This window comes from Gekko japonicus, unplaced genomic scaffold (assembly GCF_001447785.1).
Source record: "Gekko japonicus isolate JY-2015 unplaced genomic scaffold, Gekko_japonicus_V1.1 scaffold767, whole genome shotgun sequence".
Taxonomy (NCBI): Eukaryota; Metazoa; Chordata; class Lepidosauria; order Squamata; family Gekkonidae; genus Gekko; species Gekko japonicus.
The window spans coordinates 373,726-396,439 of record NW_015161972.1 but is presented as its reverse complement, the minus strand read 5'-3'; the positions used below and the strand labels follow the sequence as shown (position 1 = coordinate 396,439).

General features: G+C 43.7%; 1 protein-coding gene across 1 annotated transcript in view; it reads left to right on the top strand.

Moving 5' to 3' along the window:
- SCRN1 (secernin 1) overlaps positions 1–22,714 on the top strand; it is a 29,355-nt gene that overhangs the window by 4,827 nt on the left and 1,814 nt on the right. Inside the window, exons 2-6 of the mRNA XM_015429691.1 lie at positions 2,735–2,916; positions 9,859–10,061; positions 16,982–17,176; positions 18,402–18,567; positions 21,109–21,289. Of these exons, the coding sequence (XP_015285177.1) occupies positions 2,735–2,916; positions 9,859–10,061; positions 16,982–17,176; positions 18,402–18,567; positions 21,109–21,289 (927 nt within the window). The remainder of the gene's footprint in view (positions 1–2,734; positions 2,917–9,858; positions 10,062–16,981; positions 17,177–18,401; positions 18,568–21,108; positions 21,290–22,714) is intronic.

The following is a 22,714-nucleotide window of genomic DNA, read 5'->3' as shown; positions in this document are numbered from 1 at the left end:
TCCTACCTGCACAGTTCATGGATTCTTCTGCGTCTTCAGTGCATGCCTGCTTGTGGTAACTACACATGTAAATTATGTAAATTGGAGATGGCACTAACTACCTCTATTTACCTGAAAGGAAGACTAGGGGTGCCATAAAAGAGTGTCACTCTTCCCAGGAGTGCCATAAAAAGATAGGAGGGATGGGCATGAACCAGCTCACGAACTAAAATTCGTGAAAGATTTTGGCTGGTTCATGGCAGGTCAACCAACATGAACTTCCCATGAACTTTCAAGCAGTTTGTGGATGTTCATGGCAGTTTGTGAATGGATAAATAAATTTACAGACAGTCTCAGCTGAAACAAAATGTTTAGCAAGTTTCAGAGCAACAGAGGGGCCGGAATTCTCCAGCCTTGGAAACACTCCAATCTTGCTGTTAAAATGTCAGTTACCTATGAAAAACGTTGCAGTTGATTTTGCACGTAACTCCTCCTGGGACTGGTGAGAAGTCTTGGATAAAATGGACTCCTGGTTCTCACAGGCAGGAAAATGAAGTAGGAATGAGATGACTGAATGGACTGTGGCACTTATTTCATGTGGTGGATTCCAGATTTAAATATTCCTTTTCATAAGAAACTTCATGCAAATGGAAAACTCCCACCCGAAGCCGCGCGGCTGATTTTGACCTGTGGCTTCGCCCAATTTCCCTCGCAGTTTCGTGATCCTGTTTTTTGAGGATCATGAAACTGCGAGGGAAATTGGGCAAAGCCGCAGGTCAAAATCAGCCACGCGGCTTCGGGTTTCTCCACTCCCCAAACCCCACCCATCCCAGGCTCCACCCCCAAAATCTGCAGGTATTCCCCAATCCAGAGCTGGCAATCCTACCTGCACAGTTCATGGATTCTTCTGCGTCTTCAGTGCATGCCTGCTTGTGGTAACTACACATGTAAATTATGTAAATTGGAGATGGCACTAACTACCTCTATTTACCTGAAAGGAAGACTAGGGGTGCCATAAAAGAGTGTCACTCTTCCCAGGAGTGCCATAAAAAGATAGGAGGGATGGGCATGAACCAGCTCACGAACTAAAATTCGTGAAAGATTTTGGCTGGTTCATGGCAGGTCAACTAACATGAACTTCCCATGAACCTTCAAGCAGTTTGTGGATGTTCATGGCAGTTTGTGAATGGATAAATAAATTTACAGACAGTCTCAGCTGAAACAAAATGTTTAGCAAGTTTCAGAGCAACAGAGGGGCCGGAATTCTCCAGCCTTGGAAACACTCCAATCTTGCTGTTAAAATGTCAGTTACCTATGAAAAACGTTGCAGTTGATTTTGCACGTAACTCCTCCTGGGACTGGTGAGAAGTCTTGGATAAAATGGACTCCTGGTTCTCACAGGCAGGAAAATGAAGTAGGAATGAGATGACTGAATGGACTGTGGCACTTATTTCATGTGGTGGATTCCAGATTTAAATATTCCTTTTCATAAGAAACTTCATGCAAATAGAAAACTAGTACAGTAGGGAGAAAGGTTTACCTTTCATGTTTTTTCTTTGTTCAAAGGATTTTTATTTGTTTGTTGTATAATGTAGAACAGGGCTATTTTGGGGCAGGAATGCACAGAAACGGAGTTCCGGCTGGCTTCAGAGTTGGCCACGCCCACTACAGCCCAAACCTCTGCGTGCGTGGCTACAGAGGGAAGGCCTGGAGAACAACATCCCCCATGGCAACTCCGATGCGGGCAGGGCAGGGCCCCCCTGGAAGGATCGAGGAGGCCAAGGGGCACCTGGGCAAGCCAAGGGAAGGCATGGGGTGTGGCCTAATATGCTAATGAGCTGTGCTGTCAGGGGGTGTGACCTAATATGCTAATGAGTTTCTGCTGTTGGGTGTGACCTATTATGCTAATGAGTTCCTGCTGGGCTTTTTCTACAAAAAAAACCCCTGATGTAAAAGCTTGAATCCACCACTTGTAATCTCAAGGGGGTCCAGTCCACTCTGCTGCCTGTTTGAACTAGGCCTTAAGATAAAGTAGTCAGTGGTATCCTGACTAGGAAATCCCAATCTCCTGGGGGGGCCCTTGCCCCCTTTACCTGCTGCCACTTGATGGGTTGGGAAAAATTAGGCAGGCTGTTTGGTGTTGCATCAACACATGATGTTACTTCTCATGTGAAACACAAAGTGACATTGTTGCACTGGGGCAATGCTCTAGGATACACCTAAAATTCTGTGGGTTTGGGTGAATCCAAGAGTGTCGCCCAGATACAATGACGTTGCTTCAGTTTTGTGCCAGAAGTGGCGTAGCATATTGGTGCAATGCTGACAAAATTTTCCCTACCCCAAAATACTCCCCAAAAGCTCCTGACTTCATCCAGCCTAAGGAGACTTCTTGTGAAAGAAGCACCACATAAGCTGGAGGAATTCTCCTTCGGTTGTCTGTAGTTCAGCAGTTTGAGATCCTAGTGCTGCGTGATGGAGTGCGCTCCTGCCACCCTAGCAGTTCAAAAGCAAGAAATTGCAAGTAGATAAATAGGTACCACTTTGGTGGGAAGGTAGCAGTGTTCCGTGCACCTTGGCGTTTAGTCATGCCGGCCACAAGACCTCGGAAATGTCTTCAGACAGCGCTGGCTCTTCAACTTCGAAACGGATTTGACTGGCTTTCAAGCAGGAGAAACATTTATATTTACATAATGTGAAAATATGACAGATATGCCATCTGCTTCAGCAGAGTCTTTTCCCCCTCCCTTCTCTGTAGTGCACATATATTGAGATTGACCAGGTGCCCAAAACTCACGCAGTTGTGCTGAGCAGACCATCGTGGCTATGGGGGGCAGAAATGGGAGCCAATGAACATGGAGTGTGCATTGCAAACAAAGCCACTGCCACCAAAGAAGCTGCCTCTGAAACCGAAGCTCTCCTAGGAATGGATCTGGTCAGGTGAGTGCCTAATGGCTGCATGGCAGATTTGGTCTATTTCATGTTCTGAGCAGTAAACCGATGGTTTTAAAGCAAATCTTTCATCAGTTAGGGACAGAAGTGGCTTATATTGTTCTCCTCTCCTCTCCTTCATCCTCACAATGATCCCACGAAGTTGGCTAGACTGAGAGTGTGTGGCTGGCCCAGGGTCAGTTAGCGGACTTCCATTGCAGAGTGGGGATTTGAACCTGCGTCTTCCAAATCCTCGTCCAACGTTCTGACCAGTAATACTGCACTGGCTGCTGTAGGTGTGTAGGTATTATATCTTTGGTCCTGAGATGCTCAGGAGAAAGGCAAGCATATAAATATTTTAAACGAAACAAATATTTTTAAATAAAATACCTTCTTGAGTTGATGATGCAGACTGTTGTTCACAAAAGCCCCACATCAGTACACCAGTCTGCTACTCCTTATGTCAGGGATTCCCAACATGGCGCCCGTGTGTGCGAGGGTGCCTCTGCTGACAGCTTTCTTGGGACCCACCAAGTGCTTTTAGGAAGCGGGTGGGGCCAGGTGAGGCTCTTGACAAGCAGGGCGTCTGATTTGCCACTGAAGATCTGATTGGCTATGCAGATTAAAATAACATTGTTATTTTAGTGTTACACTGTTGTAACCCTGCTGTGTTAGTGTTACAAGATTCTGTTTTGTCTTTGCTGCAAGGACCAACAGAGCTACTACTTTGTTGCTGGTTGGTGTTCCTTTGTATGTGAGAAACACAACGTAGGGGTTTCTTTTGCATATGGTCTGGGAAATGGCTGCCTTGCTGTTAATCTTGGAGAAGAAATGGCAGCCTTGCTGTTAATCTTGGAGAAGAAGGAACAAAATTCTCAAAAACTCATGTGTGTGCCCATTAGCACTGTATTTCTGTGACTCTTAACCACCTCATTTATATTCAATATTTGCAAGAGTTGCTTTTGGATGCATGTTTACTGGTTCAGTAGGATTTCTAGACCCCTGATTGGGGCAGAGGTTCCCCTGATTTCAGGGGCTCCAATCTGTTGCCAGCCAGCTGGATGGCAGGGGAAGCCCCACCCCAAACACCCCCCTCCTGTGTCAATGTTGTTGGCATGAATGACATCACCCGGAAGTGACATCATCATGCCAGGCACATCACACAGTGACGCTGTCGCATTTTGGCTGAAACTCTATGGTTACCATAGTGATTTTGGCCAAAATGCTGAAACTTCACTGTGCGATGTGTCTGGTGTGATGGCGTCACTTCCGGGTGATGTCATCGGTGCGCACACTTTGTGGAGTGTCCCCCCCATCCCCCCTGCTGGCATCTTGAAGAGGCCTGGCAACCCTAACAGAAAAGCAGGACAGCACGGTGATCTGAGACTATGGTGCAGAGACTTTCTTCATGGCTCTAACCCTTGGTTTGTTCCTCAGCACTTTACATGACCTGGTGCCTGATCTGTGTTTCTAATTCCCAGCTCTTTTGGTCTGCTGTCCATGGTGCTGGTGTTGATGCTAGTGAGATCATAACTCTGGGTCCCTTCTTCCTGTCACATGACTCTAATGCCACATGACTTCCTGTCATGTTTATCTCAGTGGGTACCATGCTAAGTGGGTCCTAGGTCTGGAAAGGTTGAAGATTGCTGCATTAAGTTTGCCCTTTTGGATTGTAAGCTATATCTCAGTGGGTACCATGCTAGGTCTGGAAAGGCTGAAGATTGCTGCCCTTCCCAGGCTATGCATTAAGTTTGCCCTTTTGGATTGTAAAGGTGATGTTTGATGATGTTTTGTTTTAATTCCTCTTAGGTTACTGAGCATTTGATAATGAATCAAATACCCTTACCAAAGCAGTGGTTTGCTGAACTGCCAAGATATAGAAAGTGATACTACAGTCCTATAAAAAAGAGTACTAATAAATCTGCATTGCCTGTAAATTTATTTTATCTTTTCCCTAAAAATATGCTAGTGTAGCCTAGAATGACTTACTTGTATGTTTGTGAGAAGAGGAAAAAACCCTTTGGAATAATTACATTCCTGTAGTCTTATTTCAGCTCATGCATTCCATTGGGAAACATTTGTGTAGGATTTGAATAAATGAGCTCTTGAAAATCCTTTTATTGTAGGTCATAGAATCATAGAATGTTAGAGTTGGAAGGGACCTTGCAGGTCATCTAGTCCAACCCCCTGCACTCTGCAGGAGTGTACTGAAAGATAGCCCTACATACCTACAACATACCCGAAAGATGGTCATCCAGCCTCCACTTGAAAACGTCCAGTGAAGGAGCATCCACCACCTCCTGAGGCAGACTGTTTATAGATGTGCTCCATCTTCTATATGACAGCCCTTCAAATACTTGAACACTGCAATCATGTCCCCTCTAAGCCTTCTCTTTCCCAGGCTAAACATACCCAACTCTTTCAGCCTTTTCTCATAAGACTTGGATTCCAACCCTCTCACCCTCCTGGTTGCCCTCTTCTGGACACGCTCGAGCTTGTCAACATCCTTCCTAAAATGTGGTGCCCAAAACTGGACACAGTACTCCAGGTGGGGCCTGACGATAGCAGAATAGAGCGGAACTACCACCTCCCTTGATCTGGACACAATGCTTCTGTGAATGCATCCTAAGATTGCATTAGCTATCTTCACAGCCACATTGCACTGCAGGCTCATGTTTAGCTTGTGATCAACCAGAAAACCTAGATCCCTTTTACATGTGCTGCTGTCAAGCCAAGGTCAAAGTGATTGACAACCTTAGTGTCATCAGTGTCATTCTTATAATATGATTTAGATTACTTTACCAAGCAAACATCAAGGCAAGAACAAAAATTTACTACCAAGCAAACATCAAGGCAAGAACAAAAACTATAAAGGAAAGGGTGGAATAGAAATGTCACACAAATTCCAGTTTCTAATGAGAATGTGAATGGGATTGTAGGCTATAGTAAGACCTGGGGAAGATTTCCCCCAATGAAACCTACTCCCCACTCAATAAGTATAGTTTGCAAACAAATTTATTGTTTCTTTAATTGTTTCTTTGTCTAATGGCCATGTAACAGTTCTTGCTGAGTCCTCATGTGGACAGATCCAGCTGTATTAATTAGGATTAGTTCAGAAGCCAATTATTTTAGTAAGAGATTGAAAGCATATTTAATACCCTAGTTATAAGTATGTCAATCTAAGCTCTTTTCCTTGTTCTCCCACAAACCAGAGTTCTGTGCTAGAATCCTCATTTATCCCTTGACTTTTGCTAACATGAATTTTCTGCTGTTATCCCCCCCACCCCAATCTCTCTTGCTTTTCAGATGTATAAAAGAGGGGATGGGCGCTCGACTGCATGGGAGTAAATCGGCTTATATTAAATACTCTAGGAGCAGTTGCATTGTGGAATGAATTTCCAAATTGCTAATAGCAACAGCAGGGCATTATTAAATGAAATTATGAAACACTGAAATATAATCATTGTAGTAATAATGCTTAACTTTGATCAATGTATGAGCTAATTTTTAAGTATGTTAGGAGGATGTATGAAAGGGAATCTTAGAAGTTTGTGCAAGACAATTTAATGGGGTTGCCAACTCTGGGTTGGGAGATTCTTGGAGATTTGGGGGTAGAATCTAGGGAGGCATAGGGTTTTGGGGGGAGCTCAGCAGGGTATTATGGGATAGAGTCCACTCTCCAAAGCAACCATGTTCTCCAGGGGAAGTGATTGCTGTAAAATGGAGTTTAGTTGTAATTCCAGGAGATCACCAGGTCCTATCTAGAAGTTGGCAACCCTACAGCCTCACCATAGAGTGATGAGGTTGGGCCACCATGACAGCAGATGGCCTGATAGTACTAACATCCATCATTAGCACTAGGGGTGTGCAAACCCCCCCCAGTATTTTTAGGATTCGGGTATATTGAACCAAACAAATTGGTATTTCCTGATATTCCTGAATCCCAATACTGGTATGGATTCGGATAGTCAATGGTCCCCATAGGGTATAATGGAGAATTGATCCGGGGGTATTTAGAGCTCTGTGGGGGCTGTTTTTTTTAGATCGAGGCACCAAATTTGCAGCATAGCTTTTGGTGCCTCTCCTCAAGCCCCCACCCCCAAGTTTCAAAAAGATTGGACGAGGGGGTCCAATTCTGTGGGCCTCAGAAAAAGGTGCTCCTATCCTCCATTGTTTCCAATGATGGGGAAAGGGGCATTTTAAGGTAACGTGGTCCCTTTAAATGCCTTTTGCAAGCTGCAGCTGAACTCCAAAGGAATTTAAAGGGCACACAGTCTCCAAGCTGCAGCTTCACCAGGACCTTCCTTGTTTAAAGGGACTGCAATGCCTTTAAACAGCCTTTAATGCCATTTATCTGGCGGCCCTGAAAAATCTTGAATATTTTCAGGATTTTTTGGGCTCAGCTGTATCAGCTAGCCAGATAAATATCCCAGCTAATATCTGCCTGAAAAAATATCCAAAAAATACCAGTAAGTTATTTTTTGGGTTTTCCCCAACTTGGATAAACCGAATGCACATCCCTGTTTAGCACAAAGTGGAGCCTCTAAGACCAGGAGTATACAATCCTTGGTTGATTTGTCCTGCCTTTGCCAGATGTTTCAGCTGCATGTTGAGCGAATATTTGTTTTCAGTTAGCTATATGACAAATAATATTGGAGAGTGGTTTTATTTATATCCTTCAGTGTTCAGCCTTTGCTTGGGCAGTGGAAGAAGATTCAGTGGCTGTGTTGGTTTGAATCTAAACCATCTTAATAGTTAAGCTTTATTGGCCCAGCAGTATATAACTTGTGTTTGGGATTACTTACCACTTTTTATCAGTTTACCTTAGAGCCAAGTATGGGTTTTGCTTCAATTTGGCCCAAAGGACTGAGAACAGGAAGGGTAGAAATGATGCTGTTAGGAACAAACTGTGATGACTCTTAAACATGAGGATGTTTATGTGGAAACTAACAGTGTAACCCTAAGCAGAGCTCAGTAGACCTAGAAGGATGTAATTCTGCTTAGGACAGCACTACAAGAGTTTTAATGAGAGGCGGGGTTGCCAACTCTGGCTTGAGAATTCCTGAGATCTGGGGAGTGCAGAGTTGGGGAGAGTTCAGCATGAATGTGATACTATAAGAGTCTGCCCTCCAGAGCGGACATTCCTCCTCTGGAACTGATCATTGTACTCTGGAGATCAGTTGAAATTCCAGGAGAACACTAAGCCTACCTGGAGGGTGACGACCCTAGAGGTACCTGATCTGGAGAAGGAAGAGACACTGTTCGGCAGGAATGTGATACTATAAGAGTCTGCCCTCCAGAGCGGACATTCCTCCTGGGGAACTGATCATTGTACTCTGGAGATCAGTTGAAATTCCAGGAGAACACTAAGCCTACCAGGAGGGTGACGACCCTAGAGGTACCTGATCTGGAGAAGGAAGAGACACTGTTACTTCTGACAATGGTAGAGGGAAACACATGTTTTTTTATCCAGTCTTTTAAATTAGGGGTTTTATTTTACCAGCTTAAATGCTCGGCTTCTGCCTCATGGATCATTTTTGTGCTGTTTGTCTAATGGCTTGTTTTTATACTGTTACATTGTTTTTAACTGTAAGCCGCTTTGAGCAGGACTCTGAAGAGGAAGCATAGAAATACCCCTAAACAAATAAATAAAATAAATGAATAGAACTGTGGGTTGAGGGAGGGCCTGAATAGAAAAACTTAGTGCTCAATTTCCAGTAGAGGCCTAGGCCAGTGTTGCTGGCATCACAGCAAGTCACTTCTAGTGTGCACTGGAACCGACGTCATCACGTCACCAGCAAAGTGGGATGCTCTGGTATTTGGGCAAAAACTCTATGATAGGCGTCATTTTTTACCATAGAATTTTTGCCCAAAATACCAAAACACCCCATGTAGCCAGTGACATGAAGATATCACTTCTAGTGAACACAGGAAGTGACTTCACCACATTGTGGTGACACCATCTTCGGCCTCTATTTGCTGCGGGTAGGTCCCCCTGCCCGAAGACGAGGGATTCTCTGCCTCCTTGGGGGTCCTGGCAAGCAGGATTTCCAAACATTCATGTGGTAGTAGGAAACACAAGGTGGTTGGAGATGTTAGAATGCAGAGACAGTAAAATGCCAGATGTGAAGAAATTAAATTTGGTACCTGCACTCAAAGAGAGGCCCAGGCCTAAGAATGAATAGAAGTGATAGATGAATCCTTATTGCAGTTCTCAGACCTGTTCCACACAGGCAGCAGAAAGAGGCAGCAGACTGAATGGCAGCCACGTGCTTCTTTTGCTTTAGATTTTATTTGTACCAATGTATTTATTTTTGTAACTTTACTGGTCCTTAACAAATCTTTACATATGGAAATGAATGACTACAAACAAGAAAACATTAATATATTTTAAAGTGCTTCAGATATTCTTAATAGCTACTACCTGAGTCAATTAATAGAAGTATTAGGTTAGTTATTATGTTAGTTATTATGTTAGGAGCTGCGGTGGCTCAAGTGGTTAAGACGCTGAACTGCAGGCTGTGGAAGGTCAGTAGTTCAGCAGTTCGAGACCCGGGGGCCGCATGATGGGTGATAGATGAATCCTTATTGCAGTTCTCAGACCTGTTCCACACAGGCAGCAGAAAGAGGCAGCAGACTGAATGGCAGCCACGTGCTTCTTTTGCTTTAGATTTTATTTGTACCAATGTATTTATTTTTGTAACTTTACTGGTCCTTACCAAATCTTTACATATGGAAATGAATGACTACAGACAAGAAAACATTAATATATTTTAAAGTGCTTCAGATATTATTAATAGCTACTACCTGAGTCAATTAATAGAAGTATTATGTTAGTATCCAAGCATCTTATCACAGTTTATGTCTGTCGTGTGTTGTTGAAAGTAGAAACAGCTGTCCACTGTTACTGTAATAAAGATGCTCATTCCCCCCCCCCCTCCGCTTTCCCAGGCTTGGTCTAGAAAGGGGTGCAACAGCTAAAGAAGCCTTGGATGTAATAGTCTCTCTGTTGGAAGAATATGGCCAAGGTGGAAATTATTATGAAGATGGGAACTCGTGCCATGCTTTCCAGAGTGCATATCTCATCACGGACAGGAAAGAAGCTTGGGTATTGGAGACTATTGGGAAATACTGGGCAGCAGAAAAAATCACAGGTCTGTTTTTATTTATATTTATCCATTTATTTCCATACTTTTAAGCCAAAAATTGGCTTCCAAAGACACATCTACAGTTATAACTATACAGCAACGCAGATATCAATGAAGACATCTAACTATACAGCAACGCAGATATCAATGATGATAATATATAGAAAGGTGCTCTTAGAGAGGTACCAGCATGGCATTTGCCTCTTCTACCTCTGACCTCACTGATAGCAGCTGGGAGGAAGAAGTGTTTGGCTGGGGTGTAATTCAGACATGATGGCATTTTACTTCAAGTTGTGCACATTTTAGTACTACAAGCTATGTGTCTCTGATGTGCTAATGTTACACATGTAGTGGCAGGGATGGGGGGCAAACTGAACAAGATGCTGAATATGGACAAAGTCACATAGGTAGGTTCTTCTGTCCTATCAGCATCACATTTAAATCAGGCTGGGGCCTCATGGCCAAAACATGCTTACTTGGAAGGAGTGGCTATCTTTAAAATTGGGACTGTCTTTGGCCCAAACTAGATGCAACAGGCTGATGAGGCCTGGGGATCTCCCAGAATTGCAAGTGATCTCCAGATGATATAGGAGAAAGTAAAGGCAACCGTAGTCAGTGACAGGGTGCAACTTTCTGCAAGTGCAACAATATTGCAATGTAGAAATATGGATTTCTAAAATAAATTATTTGAAAAGGTTAAAAATATTAGATGAAATAAATGTTAAGAATGCTTAAATGAATACACTTGCTTGAGGAGTCTTCTTTTCTCTCTCTTAAAAGTGACAGATAAGCTTTCATTTTTTCGCCATTAAGCAAGAAACTCATTAAGTCATTTTGATCATATAAACATATGGTAGTGTATTTTTCTTATTTGAATGAAGCGTGCATAATTTGCCAGCTTGATCGTGGTGGGTCCTTAATTGTTATGTTATTTAAAGAGGTAATAAATGGAAGGGTTACTTAATTTGCTGTTAACGCAAATGTATTATTTAAATTTCCCTGGGTAGATGTTCAAGGGTAGGGTTGTCAGTTGCAGTCGGCACCCCCCAGGGGGAATTGGGGGCAGAGTCAGGTGCACCAGTGTGCAAAGCCACCTCTGTCAAAAAACCAGAAGTGATACCATTATGTTGGTGGTGTCGCTGTAGGATTAGCCCCAAACTCTATGGTTAAATATTAGAGTTTGGGGTAAATTCTACTGCTGGTTTTTCGTCAGACGTGACATTGCATACTGGTGCAACAGCAATGCACTCCCCATAACCCTGGGCAGCCTTGGAAGTGCCAGCATGGAAGAAGGGGCAGATGGAGACCTGGCCTATTCAAGGAATACTCTCCTGTTTTTATTTTTTTAAAAAGAACAGTCCTGCCTTTCCATCAATGCAGATCTCCAAGGTGGTTTATGATATCAATTATATATATAATAAAACCAAATTAAAAGTCACACCAAACCGGTAAACCAGCAAAGTAAAACAGGAATCAAGTGGCACCTTTAAGCCTGACCAAGTTTATTCCAGCACAGGCTTTTGCCAGTCAGATCTCACTTCATCAGATGCAAATGAGTGGAAAAGCTTTAGAGCAGGGCTGGCCATTAGGCAAACTTAGGTGGCTGTCTCGAGTTCCATATTTTGAGGGGTGCCAAAAAGGCCAGAGTGTTAGCTAGCTGCCGTGTTTTGCTTGTTCCCGTCTCTGATCCTGGCTTGCTGGCTGCTCTGCCGCTTGCTATAAACAATGCTAGGGAGACTGTGAGACCCAGTACTGCCAGACGGTGTTATCTGTCTGGCCTTGTGAAGGAGGGAGGGCTTGCGTTCCACCCCTGGTGTGAATCTTTCTGCTCTCATGAGGCACTGTGACTTTCCCGCTTATCATCGGGAGAATTCCTGCGCGCGCGCGTGTGCGTGCTCGAATTTCATTTGCTTAGCCATTTGCCTTGTCCTGCTATATGTAAGGATGTTTCCGCCCCATGGTCATTCCTAACAATAATCCTGTGGATATGGTACCAGTTTTGTAATTTAATAAAGCATAACACTTCTTTGGAAACGTGTGTGGAGATTTACTTGCTGCAGAACCCGACACAGAGGACCATCTTCTATTGGCTTGAAGGGGAACTTGGTATTAGCTGCCTTCTAGAATTTCCATATCTGTTGATCCTGGTCTTCTGTAGCTGCCAGAGCTTGTGAAGAGCTTATCCATTTTCATTTTCACACTGTTCATTTTGAATGCCCAGTAGTAAAAAAGTCATTCCAGACTTCTCACTTTTCTCTCTATTGAATAGGGAGACAAAGTCATTGTTTGTCTAGGATGCCAGAAACCTTTGGCAGATACTTTAGAGATTTGGCAGATACTTTAGAGATTTTCATAACCCAATCACAAAAGTGGGGGGGGGGAGGAATTGTAACAGAGAGAGACCTGTTTTAAAGGTGTGACTCCAGCAGTCATTTGCAAAGAGAAACAGCAATAAATTAATCAGGTGTCAACTGAAAGCATGGCTCAAGAGAAGTGTCTTTAACTGCCAGTGTTTCGAATGCAGCCTGAGGAAGGCAGTTCAGACTTTTGGGGTCTATTTTCAAAGAAGCCCTGCGCACAATGCCTCGCAGTTACTGGGGGTGCTGCTTTTGTTGGGCTTTAAGCCAGGAGCCAGCACCTATGCAAAATACACAAGGCTGTTTCCACCAGTCTTCTTTGTTCAGGTAGATCTCAGGTGCCAGGAATACTGAACCAGATACAGCTAACCTCTTCCAAGTGCAATAGCCTGCTTCATGTGCAGCTCCCTGTGTACATTGCTTTGTGCATCTGTGCTTTGAAGCACTCCTGGCTGTCTGCATATTCACATTAGCTTCTCCAAAAAAGAATGACCCCAAACGTCACCAACCTCTACAATAACACATGTCAAATTCAGTCTTTCATGTGTCCTGACTTTTAAACCTACTTCTTGACGTTTTCAGGGAAATTGTGCAACTTGTGTTATCCTTTAGAATCTTTTCCAACCAGGTCGGAATTCTCTGTGTGGTCTAGTGCACACAGGGATGTCTGGCATGTCTGGTCCAATTCATGTCACTGGATGGCACCTATCTGCAGACATAAAGGAGTGTGCATGTTGATTGCTCTGTCCATTGAAAAGGAAAGGAATGTGAATGCCTATCTACAGGGCACCAGGTGGGGTAATCACTGGTTAACACCTTTATGAACTTCCCCTTTGGTGTGGAATTCATGGTTTCTGTCAGGATTCGGGTTACTCCTAGACGCCGTATGCCCGGTCGCCGTGGTAGGAGTCTTCTAAGTCCGGAAACAAACACCTCAGACCAGAACGCGCTGGGTGTTGCACCACACCCCAGCTAACGTTCTCAGCAGAATCGCCTCTCCAGTGCATGGTCTCTCTGAGTCTCTACGATTCGCTGCCAATCCTCCCCGGTGTTGTTGGTTTCCTTCTTTTATTTTGCATTACAATCATCCCCCAAACTCCCATGTGCTTCCCATCAACTAAGTCCCCCATCTGCTTCCCTGTTCCATGTGTTTTCTCTAATCCCCGTGCTCTGACCATAATGTTTCTATCCCCTTAACTCCTGAAGCCTTGGGCTGAGTTGTAGAAGTATCGGTCTGATCGGTAACCCCTGCGGGCGCACCTAGATTGAACGGTAAGGTCCCTCTGCCCCTCCCTCGAGCACGTCCTTTCCTGACCTGTTGGGGCTTCTGACCAGGGCCGCCCCGCTCCCCAAATATGCCTCCCGAATCCCGTTCTACGTTGTGCCGCTTCGAAGAACTCGGCGCGGGTTGCACCAGTCCCGCCACAGCGGCCAATACAGCCGCGGACAGTTTCCTTTAGGGATTTTTTTTGTTGTCACAATAATAGTAGGAAAACTTGAAAAGGAATAGGAACTTGGTGGGCAAAGTATACTTTGATGAGAAGCACTCTTTCTTTATGGGACTGTAACTTCATCCATTTTCCTGCCTTCTTCCTGGTCCTTGTGAGCCACTTAGCACTGCTTCTGACAGTTTACATTTGTCCATTTGTGGTCGTGGTCTTTGGGATTGCCACGGTGATACATTAATCAATGATGTTACAGCATTAGAGAGAAGCAAAATAAGTTGCATCCATAAAGTGTGATCTGTTCTGCACTGGCACTTGTTTTGGAGAATCTGAATGCGTTCTAGGAAAGGTTATGCTCCTGGGTCAACTACTGGGAGTCTGATGCAGTTATCCCTAGAGGTTAAGCTTTTGAAGTTTGCATGGAAATCCAGTTTGTCTCTCTGAAAGCTCAAAGCAAAAAGACAATGTAAACTCTGCTGTTCTGCTGGTACACTTTGTCTCTAGCCTCTTCTCTTTGCCTGCTTTGGTCAAAATTAGAACCTCACATGTTACAGAAGGTGGGGAAAGAGAGTGGCCAAAGATAAATGTTGGAGAAGGAGATGAACAAACAGCATTCTTTATTGTGGCTGCTGAACTTTCAAAAAGGCAAACATACAACCCTGGCAGCACCGAGTATGGTGTTTCTTAATGACATAAGATAAAGCCTTTTTTGCTTCATCTGGCATTTCCTCAGTGATCCCTCTTTCCTCTTCTATGTTTTAACTATTTGTATGTTTTTGTATTTGCATATTACCTGGATGTGAATTGTTTTAGTTATCTGTTTTTGTTTGGCTATAATGGTTTTTAAGCCATGTTTTTACTATGGCCCCGGTCACATGGCAAAGTTGCCGCGGGAGAGGCACGGATGGTGGGCGGATTATCCGGGCGCGATCGCACCCCAACATCTGGGAGATAGAGTGCACCCGTGGCTTACAGCCGACAATGCGCCTTAAAAAACTAGTACCTCCAAGGTACTAGTAAATGTTTGCCACGGGCTGCCTCCAGACACCCGTGGTGTGATTGCGCTGGCACGCAGCACTCCCCTCTGGTCCCTCGTTTACCCGCCGGCGCCGAGAGAAGGACCCGTGGTGTGCTGCCGGCGCGTCTGCTCTTGTAATCGCGCATCAAACTGCACCGGGGCAATTAGCCACGCCTCCCCCCCACGATATCCAGCCTGTGTGACCGGGGCCTATGTTATGTTTTTAATCTGTTAGCTTCCTTGATGGCAGGAAGAGCAGGAAGGCGGGGTATAAATTTTGTAAAATAAACAAATAATGAATCCCCACCTCCTATGCCTGTGGAAAAGTTTTAGGAAGAAGAAAGAGATGGTCAGACCAGCAGTGGACCTGGTCCTTTATGTCCTTGTGAAAGGAATCATGTTGGTTCACAAAGACAGTGAGGTTCAGGATAGAGAAGAGTTAACTATTGGACTAATGAATTAGAAAGAAGACCTTTAGCAACTATTTCTTCCTTTCTTCTTCTCCATCCCTTGGCATAGTGTCTTTGGCAAGACAACTGATTTGATACAACAATGGCTGATCTTTTCCCTGCACAATGCCATTAGTATGACAGTCTTGGGTTGCAGGTGAAGGAAAAGTGATCCTTATTCACCTGTCGCTTTGCAAGTTGTATGCAGATAGAATCAGGTGGGCAGCCATGTTGGTCTGAAGCAGCAGAACAAAGTTTGAGTCCAGTGGCACCTTTAAGACCAACAAAGTTTTATACAAGGTATAAGTTTTTGTTTTTACATATTTATTTCCTTCACTATGTTTTCCCACAGAATTAAACCCAAGCAAATGGTAACCTAAACTTGTTATTCCTGTTTGGTCCTTGCATCTGTTCATTATCTTTGTTATGCTGCATGCTAATTTGCTGCCCACCCTCTACCTATATGTATGGACTGGTAACTTCAGTTTCAGTGTCTCTGAAGAAGTGTGCATGCACACTAAAGCTTATACCTTAAATAAAACTTTGTTGGTCTTAAAGGTGTCTATGGACTCAAACTTCAAGTTGTATGTAGTGAGTCTAGCAGAATGCTGCCATCTGGCTTGCAACTGCTTTGAAAACTGCCTTTCTAAACATGCAAAGTAGGCAGACATGGTAAAGTAGGCAGATTAGATAAGCATATGGAGCAGAGGTTAGCCACAAGGTATAGATAGGAGCTCTGGGGCAAGTGATGCTCTGTCATCTTGGTGCTTGGGGGGGTCAACAGTGGGAGGGCTTCTAATGTCCTGGCCCCACTGGTGGACCTCCTGATGGCACTGGTATTTCTGGCCACTGTGTGACACAGAGTGTTGGACTGGATGGGCCTTTGGCCTGATCCAACATTGGCATCTCTTATGCTCTTATGACATGGATGCTGCAGTCATAACTTTTAGTTAATGGTTGCAGAATCAGGCTCAAGAAATTCCTGGAGGTATAGGGAAAGTGCCTGTGAAGAACAGTTTTTGGTGGGGACATAGCTCAGCTAGGATATGATGCCACAGAGTCCATCCTCTGAAACTCAAGGGGAGCTGATTGCTTTAGTATGGAGACCAGGCCTCATCTTGAGGCAGGTAACCCTGCTTATTATACTGAACCACCATGTCTTCTTCATATGTACTTGAGCCAGGGTTGCCAGGTACCCCCTGGCAATTGGCAGGGGGAGGATTTGCCAGCAGCAGGAAGACCTAGTTTAGCATTTCAGCAGTGTCACCAGTGATGTGGCAACATCACTTCTAGCATGTGCAGGAAGTGATGCCATAGTGTAGCCAGTGACTCAGGGATGCTCTGTATTCTGGAAAAAAACCTCTATGGTTGAAGCCATTTTTACCATAGAGTTTTTGCCCAAATACCGGGTGTCCTGACATCACCAGCAAACATTGCTAAGATACAAGGCTAGGCCTCCCAGCTTCTGATTGGCAGCAGTGGATGGGGGCCTGGGGGCAAGGGATCCCCAATCCCCAGTGGGGGCCTGGAAAACCTAAAATTTGAGCTGATATCACAGCATGCCAAAAATGAATGTAGCTTACGGCTTTAATTTATTATATGATCATATACCTCCCATTTTTAAAAGCCTCTTTTAATATGTTTCTTTTTTTCATAGAGGGAACAAAGTGTATTTGTAGCCAGCTTTCCTTAACAACAAAAATTGATGCTGAGCATCCTGAGCTTAGAAGTTATGCAGAAAATCAAGGCTGGTGGACGGCAGATACCGAATTCAATTTTGCTCAAGTATTTTCTCAAGCAGATAATCATTCTGATTGTTGCTTGGGGAAGGAGAGCCTAGATAAACAGGAAGGTAAGTAAGAAGAGATCCGTTTTCACTTACTTTCTTGAGAACCTTGTTCATAGGCAAAAGACTGAAGGGGATTTGGGACTTTGCTTCTGTTGGAGAAGTTCTGAAACATTCTTGGAAATCTTTAGGAGACTTTTGTTCAGGATATTATAGGTATCAAATGGGATGTTTGATAGTTGGACAGGGCAACCCTATGCAGAATGATTCCTGTCTGAAGCCACTGAATTCCACAGACTGGCACAACTGATTGTCCTGATTGACCCACAGCTCCTAGACAATGATTCTGTGCTTACCTTGGCGCCCTGTAAGGAATTTTATCTCCTGGAAGGAATTTTATCTCAAGTAGAAAGAAAAAATGTACCGTAGTTTTGCTAATTTTTTTCCTGGGCTTCATTTTAGTTATGAATAGTGACATAAGGAGCGTGTGCAAAACTTGCTCTGAAGGAGAAACCAGAGGAAAAAATAGCCTTTAGCAGGGTTTTTTTGTAGAAAAAGTCGAGCAGGAACTCATTAGCATATTAGGCCACACCCCCTGACTGCACCACTCATTAGCATATTAGGCCGCATTCCCATGTTACCAGAAGTGTGGTCATCCAGCCACACCCACCTTTTGCTTCTTATTCTGTTTACTTTGTTTGTTGTCAAAACTGCCAGGGCTTTTTTTGTAGCAGGACCTCCTTTGCATGTTAGGCCACACACACCTACTGTAGCCAATCCTAATGAGTTCCTGCTGTTGGGTGTGGCCTATTATGCTAATGAGTTCCTGCTGGGTGTGGCCAACTTGGGAGCCAGCCGGAACTCCATTCCTGTGCGTTCCTGCCCAAAAATAGCCCTGGTTTAGTGTCAATACTGTGATCCCTTCTCCTCTCTTTAACAAAGCACTGGTGGAGAGAGACGGCAGTATCAGACATCAAGGAAGCAACCTGCAGGAGTCTGGGGAGCACAGCCGTCTCCTTGTGCCTTGGCAGGAAATGTTGCTGTACACAGAGGTGTGGTGGCCTCTTTTAAATGGGTAGTTGTTACTATAAAGAAAGTAAGCATTTTTGTATGGAATATATCCCCCCCCCATCGCTAAAAAGATGGGTTGACTTTTTCATCTAAGTAGAAGGGTATTGTTCTCTCCCTCACTGGCTGTGTCTTCAGCCCTAGTTACAACCTTTCCCCAAATTTGATACCCATCAGAGCTTTGGATCATGCCCTGTCCATGTTCTCTCTTTGATATTTGCAGGAGACATCACGGTGCAAACGATGATTGATGTCTTGCGTGACAAGGCCAGAGGTGTTTGTGTGGATTCAGAATCTTTCCTTACTACAGGAAGTATGGTGTCTGCTTTACCTCAGAATCCTAGTTCTCCTTGCATCCATTACTTCACCGGCACACCGGACCCATCAAGGTCTGTCAGCAGACGATCTGGCATCCAGCCATGAGTGTTTTTATTTCTCAAGATCTTCTTCTAGGTTTACATCTGAAAAATTCCTTCCTCAGCTCAGAGTAACTCAGATGGCGCTTGGAGTTCTTCTAGAGTTACAGTTGGTCTCCACCCTACAGATCTTAGCCCCCCTGGAGGAAATGGCAGCTTCAGAGGACCGACTCTTTAGCTTCACATCCACGCTGAGCTTCCTCCCCTCCCTTCCCCAGGCACTGCTCCCAGATCTCCAGGAATTTCCCAACCCACAGTTGGCAGTCTTAGCCTGAATCCTTGTTGCTTATTGCTGGAAAGCTAGTCTACTTGAGGAGCGGTTAAAGGTATCTCTTGTTGCCTGAAACCATTTCTGCAACTGCTGCATCAGGTTATGAAGGTGTAGCTGTAGGACTGCCTGGTCTCCTGCTGTGTTGGGACACCTCCCACTGGACTGTTGGTGGGAGAAAAATAAACAACAAATTGCTGTCGGGGTAACATCAGCCCTCTCCAGGAATTGTGAGAACTCTGTGGCTTCCACCAATTCCTAGGGAGGTGTGACATCGCTGATGGTGCCCCATGTCCCCGCTTCTCCAAGTCCCACTGGTTGCCTGTTAGGGTTGCCAGGTCCTCTTTGCTCACTGGTTGGGGTGGGTGGGAGGGAGCTCTCTGGGAGTGTGGGGGTGGTGTGACATCACAGCACACAACATCCCCAGCACGATATCGTCACTTGGCAGTGACATCATCACACTGGGGACGCCGCATGGTGATGTTGTAGTATTTTGGGCAAAACACTACAACATCACCATGTGGGAGCCCCAGAAGCTGGCTGGCAGCAGATTGGAGTCTGCCAGATCAGGGGATCCCCCACTCCCACGTAGGGGCTGGCAACCCTATTCCATGCCTGGTAAGCCTGTGGAGCTATGAACTAGTCAACGGATATGACTTCAGGCAGTATCTGCTTCAGTATTGCAGTTCTGTTAACATGTTGCCTTTGGACAATGGGAAGCCACACTTAGCAAAGAATTCTTGTAGCACATTCTATTGTGTCCAGTTGCTTATTACTTTCCCCTTTGGGGACTAAGGCCTAGAGCTTCATTTTACTTTGAATACCTCAACATTTATTCATACTTCAGTGCATGTGGTCTAAACCACATGCAAGAGAGGGTTTTTACATTAACCAATAAAGGAAGAAGTGGTTTGGATCTTATGCTTTTTCTCTCCTGATTGCAGAAAGGATTAATAGGTTCCAACGCAATTTCCTCCCTGAAGTACCATAGGTTGAGTAGTCGTTGGCCCATCGTGTTCACTGAGGACTGTTTAGAATATTACCTGTGTCATCTGTGATTTGGTGTTTCCCAAACAGTTTTGGCCTTATTATTAATACAAATGTTGTATTACTCTTGTCATTCTGAGGACAAGGGCTAACTTCTAATATACAAAATGCAGTAGCTTATAACCAATAACCGCCTTAAAGTGTTTGGGGGCAAACAGCAGCTTTTTTTGTAAATCCATATGAAAAGTTCAGTAGTTCTTCGTTAGCATTCCTTAAAGCAGGTTTTCTCCTTTAAATCATTCTCATTGTGGCTTTACCCCTAGTTCAGATCCTGACTTTGAGTACTGAACAAGGTTCAGAGTCCAGAGAAACCCTTTAATACGATAACTTCCCTTTCCCCCTTTTGATCCCCCTTTTTATGGATCAACATAAAACAGTCACGTTGATATGAGTTGCATTTTTTATTCTTTGAAGAAAACCATCTATCACCCCCTAGGTTTTACATAAAAGGAATGAAAGCAGAGCTGAGGAATTGACTCGGCTGTTTCCTGCCCCTAAAATATTTACTGCAATTTATTTGTGTTCTAAAAAGCCGTAAACATAACAAATCTTCAGTGAAATTTTACACAATTTGTCTAAAAAGGTGTAGAACTTCAGTGCCAAATGAAATAACTTCTGAATGCTAGATTGTTTTTTATGTAGTCAAATTGGTTTACAGACTCTTCCAAGGTAGCATGAGAGGTCCAGAATAAAGGGGGTTAAACCTTGAGGATTTTATGTAATGTCAGTAATTGCGGAAATTCATCCATGCTCTTTCTAAGAATAGTGTTATCATCATCTTGTATGAAAAGTAACATTATGCAATACTGCTTGGGTCTGCTCCAGTTTTTGAGACTAGTTCTGTATCTCCAAATGTTTTGAGAGGTTTTTATCATATTTATTTGTCAAGAGGCTTTTCATTGCATAAGCTGGATCTTTATTATTTAAGGAGTGGAGGGGCAAAATAATTGTAATTGTTTACACCTGAAACTAGAAAGGGTAAGGATACATAGAATTTCTTTAAAAAACAAACAAACACACCCTACATTATTAATGCCATCCTTCTTATGCTTGTATTGCTACAATTGCCTTGGGATCATATCACCAGTTACTGTGCATGACACATCCAAGTTTATAGGTCAGTGTTTTGTTTTTTAAACAAACTGCTAGGTGATGCACAAAGTGTACCTGTGACTGGTAATACATCTGATCTCTTTCAGGTCCATATTTAAACCCTTCATCTTTGTTGATGATGTGAAATTAGTTCCAAAAGTTCAGTCTCCTGTCTTTGGTAGTGATGACCCTGTGAAAAAAATTCCTCGGTTCCAGAAGAAAGTGGATCGCAGACATGAGCTATACAGGGCACATGAGTGGATCCAATCAGTCATAGAAAGTGATCAGGTAAAGGCAGTAGAATCCGTGGCCTGATAAGTCATATTTTACATCAACAATTGATGATTTGGATAAAAACAACAACTGCCCTTTCAGATCATAGAAACATCTGAAAATAATTAAAAGAAAGAATAGCTTTTACACTATCTGATCGAAGTAAAAATATGTTTGAAATGCAAAGGTCTGAATGTTCACCTATATCAACAGCTCCTTGTCTACAGAAAAGTAACATGTCGAGAAGGATTCTGTACTAGTTTTCTCTCTGCAGGGTGGGATATTTTACATGTGGGCTGCATTAAAGCATGCTGTTCTTTTTTCCAGTCTGAAATAGTAAAAATCAGGAAGAACTGTACTGTGTGATCTTTTAGAACATGTAGTTCAGTTCTAAATGTTTCTAAATGGCAGCCTCCAGTTCCCAGATGGTCCAGTGACCAAGCTCTTGGGTTTTGTCTAGCCCTATTTTGGTATAACTAAGTACCCAGGCCCTAAGTGAATGTTATATAAGGTCTAGTGAGTGTTGAAAATGTTCTTTGACAAGCCATATTTTGCATGAGTGACTTGCACTCTTTTCATGCCAAAAGATTTAAGAATGCAGTGCTTGCTTGAAAGAGTTTTGACAAAATTGTGGAAATATATTCTCAAAATTCTTTCGTAATGCTAAAAGTTAGCAAGTGCAGCATTCTAACGGCTGAGCCATTATCTCTTGAAGAATGAAACTGATAATCTGCCATTTTGACAGATTGTGTATTGTATGCTGATGATCTTCTGATGATTTTCACCAGTTTAGTAGTATGTACATTAAATGTAATGGATCCAAGAAAAAAACAGAGATCAAGGGAAAGTGATATTTCTTGTTGTATGCCATCTGTTAAAAGTATAAGATAAAACCCCAGTGCCATGTGTCATCTGAGGTCTGCTGGTTTTAACTCCGAAATGAGAAGCTGTACAGTTTTATAATCAGTTCTTTATACTGAAGAAAAAGAACATAACTTTTGGGTATCCTTTAAAGATTACTCTTGTGCAGTGGAATCTTCTATTCCTTCTCTGGAAACATGGAATGGGCTGATCATGTGGACCTTTCTTACAGAATCATTTACCCCTGGCAAGGTGCCAACTTTGAGAGAATTTCCCATGTGACTGGTTTATCCTATGTTATAGTCAGCTTTTAAAAGCCGTATATCCCTGTGTGTCAGCTGTGGTCTTCAAGCTGCCACCTGCTGGCTGTTCCTACACTTTGAGTGGCAAACCTGGCATTGACCAGAGATAGGGTTGCCAAGTGCAACCTACCTTTCCGGCGGGGGACTCCAGCTTGCCTCCCGGCGTGTGTGTGCGTGCGCCGCATGCACGTCACAGGAAAGTGACGTCATGACACCGGGCACGCTGGGGGCGGGGCCACGGCCATACAAGGGAAAACCATAGTTTTCCCTTGTATGG